We start from the raw sequence: 14,400 nt of genomic DNA on the forward strand, positions 1-14,400 counted from the left end.
GGAACAAAGCCATTATGCTATTTTAAGTTTTTAATCAAATTTGTACTATTAGCTGATGCTGTATTGCACAGATTTGTTGTTTGTGACTGTGTATTTATTGTAGGACTCATCATTGCATATCTGAACTCTCTTTGTTCAGAAGCTTTTTGGTGTTCAGTTCTTTCTCTGTATTTCCTCTCTTTCTTTTTGTCCCCTTGAGAGCAGGGAAGTTATAATATTTTATAATATATCAGTAGTGAATTACAGAACTGCATCAAAGCATTTCAGAGTCTCATGAGCAAGTTAGGCAGAGCTTTAGCGTGAATGATGTACTGAGTAGATTGCAAAGTGGTAGGTCATCACACTGACTGGCCCTTTTAGCTTTATTGTCTGCTATACAATAATATCATCAGTTTTCTCATAGAGTAGTGCATTGATATGCACTATAATACCTTAAATTCTTGCAATGAGTACAAGATACAGTCTTACTGCTGTTAAAAAGCAATATTGAATTAAAGTAGATGCAATGCTACCAATTTATTCCAAATGGCAATCTCACCATTGCATCGTTTGTTGCTTCAGACATGAAACTGGAAGTGATATTTTTGACCAGTATAATAAATAGGACAATCATTTTTGTTTGTCTTTCTTTTAAAATGCAACAAAAGGTGAGTAAATGAAGTATTTTGAAGTCATCATTTTGAGAACACTTTTAATGCAAATTCATAAAGTTTAAAACTATGATTTTTAAAAATACTATCTTGTTAGCAGTGTCAGTAATCACCAAATTCTGTAAGGAAGTTGCCTTAATAATTGTGCAAAAGTGTTAAAAAATATGGAGGTCTTTTGAAGGAGACTCATTTTATTAATGCTGAGGGTTGTTCTTTTAAAAAAAAAAGAAAAAAAGTTTGGTTTCCTAAATGTCAGAAACAAACTTTGGCCTTGGGCTTTCAAAAGCATATATCCACAAAGAAATGGATAACATTGGAACCTTAACACCAATGGCATTCCAAAGTAAGGGTATTTATTTATTTATTTGTTTGTTAATTATTTTTATTTTGCTCACAATATTAGCACTCCTTGTCCTCAAACCTAACTTCAGGTGAACTGTGCTTCTAACTGCACTTGACTGGGGGCAATGGAGTGTATAATCTTTGCGGTTTTTGCCCACCTTTCTGATAATGGGGTCCAGTTTGGAATAATTTATGGCAGTCTCAGAATTACTTTAAATTACTAATCCCATGTTAAAGCCTGCTAATATAGGGGATTGATTATGCTGTAAACTTTGACCAGAACCCAGAGTGCACTGATGATCTCCCTGGCAATCCACATATATTAGAATTGGTGTATATCACCTAGGGAGTTGCCTAGATAGATGTAAGTAGGTGTTTCTATAGTTTATCTACATGACTATCTATCTAGGACTATATATAGTCTTAAAGGCTATAGACCATTTGAATTTTACTAATACAATGTGGTAGTGCATGGATAGTATCTATCATATTATGAATAAACTAAAAATCTCCATATGTTAATAATATACTAAAGGTTAATAGAATATTCTGGTTTACCTCATTTAGGGGTGTTTCTTTGCAGCTGTTTAGCGTTGTTTTCTCTGTTGTTCCCTTTTAATACTCAGAAGACAAGAAATAAATTATATAACATCAGATATCTTCAGATGCCTATAGGGACACAACCAGTTAGCCTGTACTTAATTTATAGTGTATAGAGAAAAATGTACACTTCGAGGATATGATTCAACTGACTTATTTTAGATTTATCCATTTTTTTCAGGTATTTCATATGGTCAGTTGAGGTCTTGTCTATGGCTCCAACAAAAAATTTTACAGGCTTCAAATTTTAACAGGCTCCAACAAAAAACTGAGAACATTGTGGATTTGAAGTAGAAGTAGCTTTTGAAGTTACACCATAGTACCATCAGTTCTCCAGGCCACAGAATAAGCAGTATTGTACATGCCAAGAATCAGTGCTTATGCTGCATGTCACAGAGTTGGACTGTGAGAATGATAAAGCTGCTAGTGTTTTGGGGGCTCATTAACAATGTACATATGAGTATAAGAGAAAACATTGACTGGAATTTTCAGTGGTAAATTGGACATCTAGGTTTCTCCTGTATTTAGAAGGTAAAAATAAATATCAGCATTGTTTGCTGGGTATCTTCTAAGCTTTATAATGCAGCCCTCATTTTTCTAAAGCAATCATAAGTGGATGTAAACAGTTGTGTCATTCCACTGAAGTCAGTTGAATTATTCATGTTTGTCATGTACTTAGAGTTCTGTAGGATCATCACGAAAAGGGGTCCCTTGAGTAGTGGGATGTAACTCAGTAATAAAACACACAGATATGAGGAAATAAAGGTGGCATGGTCAGTTTTATGGTTGGCAGTTCCTAGCTTCTGAATGTGTCCAATCTGAATGAGCTTCCACTCTTGTTTGTATTAAATTTAGTATTGAATGTATAAATCTTAGTGGAACTTCCTACATGGAGTTTATTGTTTTGTGCAATAGAGCAATGTCCTGGTTTTCAGGTTGTTTCAAAGAGAACCTCAAGGTGTTGTTCTTCCTCCACTACAATGACTATGTGAAGGGTTTTTCCACCTTTCTCTTTTCCATCTTTTTTTTTTTTTTCCTAGTTAGGTTAATTTTCTTATGCAACAATTAATATATGGGACACCCACAAATGTATTTCTGATTGAACTTTTTCAGCAGTTTCAGTCATTTTCTTTATTTTGACATAAGGGAATATCTGTGAAACTTTAAAATATTTACTTCATTTCCAGAATTACATGCCACCCTTGGTACCTCTGGACTGACACTCAGCTTCCACTATCTGAATTTGACATTTCTCTTCCCTCAGGGTTAACTAAACATTTATTAAATCACCAAATAGCCCTGTTACTCTATGATATCTGTATTATATTTACATCTGTGAATTTAAAGGCTCATGCTGTTTCTAAGCATGGGAAAATGTTCCCACAGAATACTAAAATACCACAGTACTGGTTCCATCTAAAAGTCTGAATTATAAAAATAGGTAAAATTATAGTTGTGTATAAATATGAATATTGAAAGTTCTTAATATATACCCCAACAGGCTGCTTGATGTCTGCGTGCCCATAACAAACAGCTAATAACATTAACTGATTTCAGAACCTTGATGTTTCAACCCAAATAGCTCTTGAGTACTTCACAATTTGCTGACAGCACCTAATGACAAAGATAATGGACAGAGATTTACATATGGTAGTAAGAACTTCAGTTAAATGCCTGCCATAGAAATAAACCTGTTAAAAGAAAATATTATCAACCACTAATCCCTTCACTAATCCTTATACATTGAAAACCTTTTAAGGAAATGCCTATTAAAATAATAAATCTATTAAATTAATACAAACAGGCTATCTTTAAAATAAACATTTTAAATAAGTAAGTACGCTACACATTAGTTTATGCTAATGCCACTATGCAGGAAGTTTGAGTTATCTAATTACAGTGCAAATTGTCACATGGATAGATTAATTTTATAGCTTTAAAATAATTTCTGTGTATTCATTGATTAATTAAATATAACTGTGTGCTTTCGGTGCCTAGAAAAATATAATCAGTAGTTTTTGACTGCTTCTTTGTCTGCTCATAAGGCTTGTATAAATGCAGTCCAGCTTCCCCACACTCAAAAGCCACTGTGACCCTCCTGCTGTTTTTTCTTTCTTTGGTTCTGCAGCTGTTAAATTCTTTCCACTCAACTCAGACATTCATGGCACCCTTTTTCTCCTTATCCGCATCCTGATATTCTTTACAACCATTTAATCTTCAGCAGAAGAACCTGTAATGAGACGTCCTGAAGCTACATTTCCTAGTCAGACTGAATAATAGTAGGCAGCTTATACTGGAGACATCTGAGAGCAAACACAAAATCCCATGCAAGCATGCATGTAAAAACCTTTTACATGGCTTAATCACTGGATCTTACTTTGTGCTTTTTTTTTTTTTTTTGCCTTTTTTTTTTCCTCTTTTCTTACACCGGTGTTGCATTAATTTAATATCATTGATTGCAGAATTAGCCCTGCTGTACTCCACAGTAAATGAGATCAGAATCTGCTCCGGTATTGATACAGCAGCCCAAGGGGGCAGCCTTTGCATATCTTGAAAAAATGTTGATTTTTCAACAGTACAGTTTGTCTAACAATTACACACTTGAGAGACTGAAGAATCACTGTTACTCAGAGTGATACTACTTGTGGGGTTCAGAGGGTACAATGGAAACTCCCACTGAAGAGAGTAGAGGTAGGGATGATCTTCCAGAGAAGCTATTTTGCCTGTATGGTTTAATAAGGTCCTGAAAACCTTCCTCATAATCCCAGTGCACCTTCTCTTAGTTACCAGTGAGAGAGACATCTGGGAAGGATTCTGTGTGTTTCCATTCCTTGGGTGAGTTCTTTTGTTGAACAGCAGAGTGAAAAGGAAAAGCAAAGAAGAAATAAAGAATCATCTGTATGGAACATCAATTTAAATCCTCTTTCCCTTTAGTATCAGGGTTTTCCATTTCACTTTGGCTTTGCTTTCTGCTTCTATCTCAATATACTTTGCAATAAGCTTAGGGGAGTGCTTTCCTGGCAGTCAAAGAGCCGTCGTAGCAGCCCCTCTAGTAACAGGAGACCAGGTGGGTAAGAGTTAAGCCCATTTTGTCTGCAGTGTTTCAACTCAGAATCACATTGCCTTTCTGAAAAGGCCTTGTGCATTTTTCAGAAAAAGTCTATGCCACAATTCACTTTGCTTTACACAACCTGTTTGCAGTTTTTCAGGCATCTGCTTCTAAGCTTCCAAAACCTGAGACAGGAGACTTTCTATCTTGACTTACTCAAAGCTGGCCTGCTGGTGATGCCCAGTTCTGCAAATTTCCTGGAGACCAGGTGCACGATATTATGATATCACCAAAATCTTTGTCTCATAGGGTTGTGATTTTAAAGAAAGGGATGCATTAAGTCATCTTCTAATTGTTTATATCCTGAGTAGTGAGATGTGACTCAGATTCACAGGACAAATTTTTTCCCTGCGGTAGGAAAGGACAGAAATTTACCCATCTGTTCAGTCACCTTTAGACTCCCACTCCTAGCATTCCTATATTCTGGTCTGGTTTTTTTTTTTTTTTTTTAAAAAAAAAAAAGTGTACCTTTTGATTTTCTGTGATTATGTACCTTTAAGTTTTTCAGGACATCTGTTTTTGATGCCTTGTTTTCACATGGCTATGTCTGTGAAAGTAAACTAGTTTCATTATACAGCAGTCCTATAACCGCTATGTATAATAGAGAATCAAATTATCAGTTTGATAAAGTTGAATTTGTTCTTCAGTCCTTATATTTCATGTACAGGGAAACATTTTACTGCTGTGTGTGTGTGCTTGTGGAGTGCCCAAACATGAAGAGGAAATTAGCTATGGAGAAGGCCTAGAGGGAAACGTAAACATTTACAGAGTTAGAGGCATGTGTTTGTGTAATATAGATGATTATCTGTTTGATGCAAGTGTATTTTTGATTTAATTTTTGCAAATTTCTTAAATTAATACGTTTTTACATTGCTTTATGTAGGTGGAATGGGAGTGTCAGCTTTAAGTAAGATAATGCAGAAGTATTGTAATGCAAATCTTTAGCAGATGTCGTGAATTCATTTTTTTATTTGCATAGCTGAATCCACTAATCCCAAGAGTTGAACTATAATTTATATTCTATTTATTATTCTGCTGCCACATTGTCTGAGATGAGGAAGCCCCTGCTTAATTACATGAAGTATATGAATAAATATTCCAGGATTAAGATACGTGGGTCTTCGTTATTTCTTCTCTCCAGAAATTGCAGTTCACACATCTAGAAAAGATTGAGGATGACAAAACCTAATGCAAAACCCATAAAATTTAGGAAAGAAAAAAATCCTTGCAAGTCACTTGTCTATCACCCATCACAAACCGGTTTCTTTATATGAGAGATTTATTTTATATTTTATTCAGTCTAAATTAAAATATCCTAAACAACCACTTCCTGTGCAAGTTTATTCTGATTCAGTGGATTTCATAGCCCAGACCCTCCCTCAAAAGTCTGTACTGAGCTCCATGTAGGGCTGATGCAGGTCAGTGTAAAATTATGCCCCGGGGATTTTCTGAGTCTTTCTGCTTGTGTTTCTTGGTCCTTAATTTTGCTGTTTTATCTCAGTTACATACCATTTATGTCACTCTATTTTCCTTTTTTTTCCATAGACATGTTAAAGCATGCTATTCATGCCCCTGTGCCTTTATGTAAGAAATTAAATTTAAAACGTTGGAGTAAAAAATCAGAATATTTCATCAGTTGAAAAGTTTCTGGGTTCTAGTGGCATGTATAAAAGCACTGTCATGAAGCTATCATACCTGGCAGTTTGCTGTAAGATTGCTCTCAGCATGATTGCTTTTCAAGTTTCTTTCTCTCAGCAAATATCTGTCAGGTTAACCCAGCAAAACTGCTTGCGGTTTTTCCAAAATGACTTTAATTTTATTTTCTCTCTTAATTCTAATTGGTCTGTAGGTCTAGCCATTTAATCCTTCATTGCTTGATATCAATTAAGATATTGTAAAACCTAATACCATGGTATGCAGGTACTGTAAGGTTTTGGTTCATTGCCATATATACTTATTCATCATTTCAAACCTATTAGGCAAATTGCACTTCATGCACGTATGTTCATGTCCACACCTATACGGATTATCTCTGTAAGTCTGTACGAAGCAGACTCAGTCCAAAACTGTTGTTTTACATAAAGGTGAAACTTACAGTCCTCTTATATTGTATTTTCATACTTCTATCAAATAAGCCCCAAATGCAATCTTTTTTGTCTGCTATAATCTGTTTTTATAAAGGCATCTTTTTCTTCATGCCTGTCAAGGGTTTATTCTATACCAAATTTTGAATACCTGATTTGGGTGTTAATATGTATGCTGTATAACAATATATTTATGTTTTATATATTGCACAGAGATTGGCAGAATCACTTTTCTTTTCTTTTCTTGGAAACTATAATACTCTATTTTACCTTTTCTAATTATCTGGAATTTCCCTTGTTCCTCATATTTCAAAGATAATTAGGTTATTCCTTTAATTAAAAAGAAAAAAATATATATAACACAGGGAACTGGAATGACTATGTATCCTTTATATACACATAACATTAATCAAAATTCCATCCAATTCTTCTCTGGTGACTGTTTTTACAAGGTTTCTATCACTTGAAACGTTTCCAGACATCTTATCTTCCCTTGAAAAGGATATGTTTCTCTCTGCAGTAGATAGATCCTCTAGATATTTCAGCTCTCACTTGATAGATTTTTCAAATACAAGCCATGCCTAACCCACTCTCCCCATCCTCCCCAAATCCAAACAAACAAAACTAAAGATCTTGAGTTATGAGCACATAGTGACAAGTTTTGCAAACAAAGTCCATCTCTTTCACATATTTCACAGACATAATAATACATCAATCTGTTACTGGTTGTCAAAGGAAGAAAAGAAGAAGTTTAGAAAGGAAGAAAAGAGAATTTAGTAAGACAGCGCAACCTGTTTTTACTCCTTTGTGATGACAATTTTTACATTTCTTTTAGCAGAAATACATTATACAGGTTAATTTGGATTGCCTTCTTTTATTCACTACCTTTTGAATAGATCTTACTGAATCATGCCATTTTAACTTGGCAAACAGAATAAAGCGTAGTAAACAAAAGAAAGAGAAAACGAAATGGCAACATAATGAATTACACTGGCAGGACTGACTATTTTTCTTTGCATAAGCTGTGTTTGGATATTTACCACTTAAAACTACATTACTTAGCACTGCTATAAGGTAGCTGCATGCCAGCCATATGTGATTTTAATTTCTGAAATAACAAGACAAAGACATGGAGAGAAGGAGTTGCTTTCAGGAAAGATTTGAGTTATGGTATTCAAAGCTATCCTCTTACTGAGGACATTGGACTGCAGTCAGTAGATATCTCTAACTTTGTTCTTTCTTGGCTAGGCAGGAGAAAGACCTGAGAAATAGAATAGCAAAATCAAACAAACAGGAGAAAAGAAAAAAAAAAAAAAAGTATTTTTGAGGCATCAGTTCAAGGACATCGATGTGGTTTGTGTAAGCTGTTGATTTGGAGCTGCTTGTTTTTCTGCCCTTTGTACTTGCAATGTTCTTTCCATTAGTGTCTTCTATCATGTTGATGTGCTATTGAAATTGAGTGTGTGGTGTTTATTTCGATGCTTAAAGATTTGCTGTGTATACAGAACTGGGAGTACAGCTCTACAGCCTATTTGTGCACACTCCATGTAAATCAAATAGTGTGCTGAGCCCAAGAGTATTACTGTGGGTTACTGTGCCATAACCTGAACTCAGGAATATTCTAACAAAGGAAGAAAAAAAAAAAAAAAAAAAAAAGCAGCCTGCTGGATCTTGTCAACTGTGTACTTAGGGAAGTGAGTGAGAAAATGATCAGATAACACTCTTATCTTTGAAGACCCAAGAGAACTGAGTTTTCCATATTCACAAGCTACCTGAAGCTATTGGCAGTAGTGTCTAGTCCAAACAATCAAGAAGTCTTCATGATCAAGAGCATCATTGAGAAATGAAAGAAAAGAGGTCAGAGCACAAGTTCTATGACACCAGAGGGTTCCAGCCAGACCATGCTCACAGTGCCAACCTGTCTAGACAAAAGCTTTCTTCTGTTGTGTTAAACAGGTTGGGAAGAGGACAGTGCTAAGGATGAAGGTGAGGTAAACACACACTGATTTCCTGTAGAGAGGATGAAGACTGGGAGAGCTCCCTGATGATAACTTGTAAGTGGAAGGAGGGTGCAAGTGAAGAGGTTTTGCATTTCCTAATGTACACTACATTAGTGTTTACATGGCGGCGGAGGAGTATAGAGTCAATTTAATCCTTTAAATCTGCCTGGTTTTTATTTTGTTTTGGATCCATTAGTGAATAAATTGCTCTGGCTAGGCCATGAGATCTTGCTTTTTATCAGCCTCTCTACTTCCCTAAGAAAGGGACTCACTTTGTCTAACAGTACATGTCTATGCTGGAATCGGGAGCATACATACCCTATTTTTCTACTCAGTGGAAAGAAATGGGGTCATACAGTGCAAAATTCATCTGAATTATTTTAAGGATCAGTGTTACAACAGAGTATATGACATCCAAATAGCATCTTCTATTGACTCTAAATAAAGTCTACACAACTAATTCATCAATGGAAGTTTAGCTGAAATGTATTTCACCTCACTGAAGTCTTTTTTAGCAAGGTAGCTCGCTAGGTTCCTCGGGATCGCCTCTAAAGCCTTACAAATATATTCTGTGTTTTTTATGTGGGGAAAATATATGACCTGTCAGTGAGAAGAAGCCTGGTATTTAATTGGGTTGTTCGTTTACCTAAGAGTGAACTAAGGTTACATTGCTAGCAGAATTCTCTGGTAAGGGAAGGCTTCAAAGACTCTGCAGATTACATTTCCCCAGAAGCAAACCCCAGTGTTTGCACATAACTCAAGTTTATCTATACAAGCCTGCACCATAAATTCAGTATTTTTATTATGATTTTCTATGATACGGTAAATGTGATGAATAGTAAGTTATTTTGTTATTCTTGAGACCATGAAAGTGTTAAGTTTAACAGGACATTAAATTATTGTGTCTATATGGCAACACAAGCATCCATTCACAATAGAAAGTATCCAATATACTAAATATGAATACTTTTGTGTTTTTATATTATATAAACAATTTTATATTGTTTATTACAAGTTTTTATATGTTTTGTTTTATATCTCAGTTTATTATCAATTTTATTTTGCTTTCTTTTTAACAAAATGCTTCCTGAAGGTAATAGCAAGCTTAAAATACAAAAAATCACAAAGCCATAGATTACATGTTTGGTTATACCTCCAAAAGGAAAAACAAAATGAAGAAAGTTTAAATGCTTTAACACATTTAAAATTAGCTATGAAAAAAGTCAAATAATCTTATGATTACAACGCCACTTTTGTCCAGGACAAATTTGGGCTGCCACCAACAGGTGTAGTCTGCTCATCCCTGCTTCTCCATTCCCATTACTATCCTGCTGTCAATATTGATATTTGAAGAACTGTGCTAAAAATCAAACCAACCAGGGAAACATTCTGGCGGAAAAAAATAGCTACAAATTTTGTGTTGTTTTTCTTTAAACAGTCATATACAAGATTAAAGTGATTGATCTGAGGTGGCAGATGATGATACCAAGTCTAAAAGTATTTTTTTGTTTGTTTGTTTGTTTTTCATTCTAGGTGCTTAGATAGCCAACAAATTTGAAAAAGACAGAGAGGAGAAATAAGGAAGTTCTCTTAGGCCCACTTAGCAGATAAGTCAGTCAGTCAGTCAGACAAGTAGATATAGAGCGAGAGCCCTCTCAGCCACCCAAAATGCAGGCCTCCAGTCTGGACTAGAGTCCCTCTGTGGTCAGTAGAGAAGAGCACCTCCAGAGGGCAATCTCTTCTCATTTTAAGAAAAATGTCTAGGATGCATAGAACAAATCACCCGATGGAAGAAGCTGTCTTCACAGTCTGTTGTGAGAATTAGGTGGCTAACTCAGACTAGGAACATAGCTTTTCAGTAGCTAATTTAGGGAGAAGTAGGTTATTTTCAAAATAACTTTCTATATTCAAAATGGAAGTTTGTGGCACAATTGGGAAATTAATTTAAATTTCCATAGTTAGTTCTTTCTCTGCTACCACAACCACTAACCTGTCCTCTTTCTCTAAGATAGGGCTTGTTTTAAGGGGTGGACGTGAATTTTGAACTCTGATTAGACTTCCAGGATGATGTGATGACATTTCAAAGATTTTTAAGATTGGGGGAAATCAAAGGATCATTTTTGTCTGGCTTCTTGTATAATATAGATTGTAAAGAACATTTGTTTATCCTTGTTTTGAATCCTGTGATTTGAATAGTTCTAAAGTAAATCTGAACCAAAGTTAGAATTTCAGCCTTTTAAACTTTGCTTTGGCACTGCATTAGGAATGAAGTATGTTTCTCTGGGTTTCTACTGTGAGTGAGTTTCAGGCTGGCCACTTTCACAGTTGCATCTTCATGCATTGTGAGTCAATGCTGAATCATCTTCATTTTAGTCAGCAGTTGCTAAGCTTTCCAGCTGTATTCTCTCTAATACCTCTGATTCTCCATGATTTCTAAGAAAAGCTGGTTGATACAAGTATGGAAACAAGGTGGCCCCAGCCCTAATGGCGATCCACAAAGCAAATGTCTTTGTGACCATAGTTGAGCTATTAAGAAAATAGGACCCCCAGTTTCCTACTGATAGTCTAGGGTGTTAGACTAATCAGAAGGGTTTCTGGTGAAGTTTTGGCCCCTTCCAACCAGAATTCCTCCAAACCATTCTTGGGCATAATTTGGACATTGAGACAGACTAATGACCAGTAATCCCAGAACACTCCATTGGAAGGTGACAGTATTTAACAGAACATAGTAGAATACTTAATAAATGGGCACAGGCTGTTTGTTGTTGTTTGCTTTGTCGGTGGTGATGGTGATTTTTGTTGGGTTGTGTTTTGTTTGTGTTTGTTTTTCCAGATATATTTTCTATGGCAGAAATAATTCCTCTCAAATTTCACTTACTAGCCATAGAACCTTAGCTGTAGAGTCTTCAGCAGGACTGCTACCAGACCAGTTGACATTCCCAGACTGCAGAAGCTCAGCGTAGCTCCAGGACACTAGAAGTATAGGTTTAATTTGGCCTTAGAGTGGTTTGCCTGAGGAAATTGCTCCAGAGTTGCTATGGCTTCTGGGACCATTGATATCCCTGGAGCCTGGCAGCTCTGCCTGCCATGGTCTGTGTGAGTGGGCCTGGGACAGCACTTCTGTGTTGCACCAGAGAACCAAACAAATAAAACCTCAGGAAATGTAGTTGGCACACAAACTTCAAAACTTACCTCTGTTTCATTGGGAGATTACTCAAAAGTGGCACATTTGTGAAATCTTTCCCTTTCAAAAACTGGCTTCTTATAATGAAAAAGCATTCTAGCTCGTTACTTCTTGTCATATCTAGACTGAGAAATGCCTTCAAGAAATTATAGTAATAATATGTGGCATCAAGATGTGGTAAATTCATGAGTTTCTTTAGTAGTAGTATGTTGTAATAAGTTCTCAGTTAAAATTGAAATTTTCTGTAATTTGACTTTGTATAACTTGTTTCCTACATTGATTCTTTTCTTCTGTACATCAAAGAGCATTTTAATATCTAGCATTTTTTATCTTTGAAGGTACTCCAATGCTGTAATGAACTCTCCTCTTGATCTTCTTTCCAATGGTGTAAACTGATCAAGTTCCTTAAAGTCTTTTTCTCTACAAGACATTTAATTCAAATGCTCCAAAATGAAGAAAAATATTTTCAGGTTGTTGGAAAACATTTTAAGCAATGCCACTTTCTTATGAATTACTTCGTAGTAGCCATGTGTTATATAACACATACTGAAAAAATATTTTCCTCCTTTCCGTGACCTGATTCAGTACCAGTTAAATCGGTTGATGAGGCTTTGCATTCTTTCTGCATTGATTTTCAGTGAGGCATCAGAAGAACTGACAAGAAGCAAATCTGAGTTTAGGCCTCACTTATCCCACACTGTTATTAACCAAGGTCATGTCTAATAACATGAAAGATTTAAAGCAGTTGGTCTCCTTGTTTTCTTCACCTGCAGCAGAATCCTAAGCTTCCAGTTTGTATATCAGAGATTTGAAAGTCAAAGGAAAACTCACAGTATCTGCAAAAAATGTCAACCAGTCCCACATTAGAGTAACTCTACTTCTGTTAATTTTTCTAGGTATAAAGATTTGGCTGATACAGCAGCAGGAGAGAAGAAGTTGTCTGCCAAGGAGAGATGTCGTCTTGTTCTTCAGCAGTGTAAATTACAAGGCTGGCAGGTTTGTGATCTACAAAGCAATTAAAATATCATTCTTTAAACAAGCTAGCTGAGTCACTTCCATTGTGGCAAGCCACCAGATCCTTTGCAGCAGTATATTCTTTTGACATTTAATATATGCTTTGGAGTAGAATCAAGCTGATTTTCTGAGTTTTCTACCATATGAGTAGCTGTGATCATTGTGTCAAAAATCAGTGTCTTCTTGTGGGAAGAAAAGGAATTCAATTAAGTGTGTACACTTTATAAATTTGTATCCAGGTTTTTAAAGGTATCTGGTGTATGCATTTTAGTGGTTGAATTGTTTCTGAATTAGGAAAGAAAACAAAACAACAACAAAAAAACCTGCATATTTTCTTAATGTAAAAGTCTATGCTAAATGCTTTACTGTCATAATAGGACAGACTCAAAACTTTTGCTTAGGACTTCCCATCTAGTCAGTGCCTGTGTAGGTAGCAGTATGCTGACTCAGAGATAGAGCTAGGTAACTAGGATCACTGTACATCAAGTACAAACACCACCACCACCAGAAAATGCCAATGAACAGGAAGCTCTCAGCTTCCCATCCCTTCCCCTTATCCTGTTTATACCATAGTTAATCCTCACCAGAATAAGGATTGCAATGCATACGTCTCCATTTGTCGAAAGTACTCTTAGTGTAACTTTGTAATTTAGCAGCACTGATTTCCTCGCCATATGCAATTTCTAAAGAAAATGTTGTTCCCTTTCACATTATGTAAGCTAATGTACAGAAAGGAAGCATTCTGTGACTTAATGTATGGAGTATTCGTCTGGACAGTGTGAGCTTCACACTCAAGTCTTTTCCGAGACTAGGAGGACTGAAATTTATACCACAAGACAGCATCTGGGCCATTTTCAGAGGCAGGTCTGAAGTTTAGGGACAGACGAGTGGTTAGAACACTCATATAGGCTTTTGGAATATTAGTTTAAAGGAAGGGGTTAACATTTCTTCCAATTCATGTAACAATGTCCAAGCATTAAGATGACCGGAAAAGGTTTCTGCAAAAAAAAGAAAAAGAAAAGGTTGATGAAGGACAAGGACTGTGTTAGACTTAGTGCTGTGAATTTTTCTCAGTGTCCTAGATTCTTTACTTATAACAGGAAAAAAATTGTACCTACCCATATATGCATGATTACCTGTACTTGGACACATAAGAAGGTTTTTCTTTGGTCAAAATGCTGTTTAAGTTCCCTTTTAGTCACTTAAGTAAGTAATGGACACATATCATTGTGTAACCTGAATTCCCTCGATAGTAAAGAGCAAAAAGAAAGGCCCTGAAGAAGATAAAAATCATAAAATAGACTTGCTTTCCCTAGGTCAGTTTTCTTAGGTCAGTTCTGGAGTATATTCTGCATCCTTGCCACAAGGTTCCCTGTAAAAAAAACACGTTATTAATATCTAGAAGATGTATTTTACC

General features: G+C 35.8%; 1 protein-coding gene across 5 annotated transcripts in view; it reads left to right on the forward strand.

The window, feature by feature from the left end:
• The window catches only part of MYO16 (myosin XVI), a 383,536-nt gene that overhangs the window by 307,160 nt on the left and 61,976 nt on the right, over nt 1-14,400 (forward strand). For all 5 annotated transcript variants that reach the window (XM_048077900.2, XM_048077901.2, XM_048077902.2 and 2 more), the window contains one exon: nt 12,866-12,965. In XM_048077900.2, the coding sequence (XP_047933857.2) occupies nt 12,866-12,965 (100 nt within the window). The remainder of the gene's footprint in view (nt 1-12,865; nt 12,966-14,400) is intronic.

This window comes from Anser cygnoides, chromosome 1 (assembly GCF_040182565.1).
Source record: "Anser cygnoides isolate HZ-2024a breed goose chromosome 1, Taihu_goose_T2T_genome, whole genome shotgun sequence".
Lineage (NCBI taxonomy): Eukaryota > Metazoa > Chordata > Aves > Anseriformes > Anatidae > Anser > Anser cygnoides.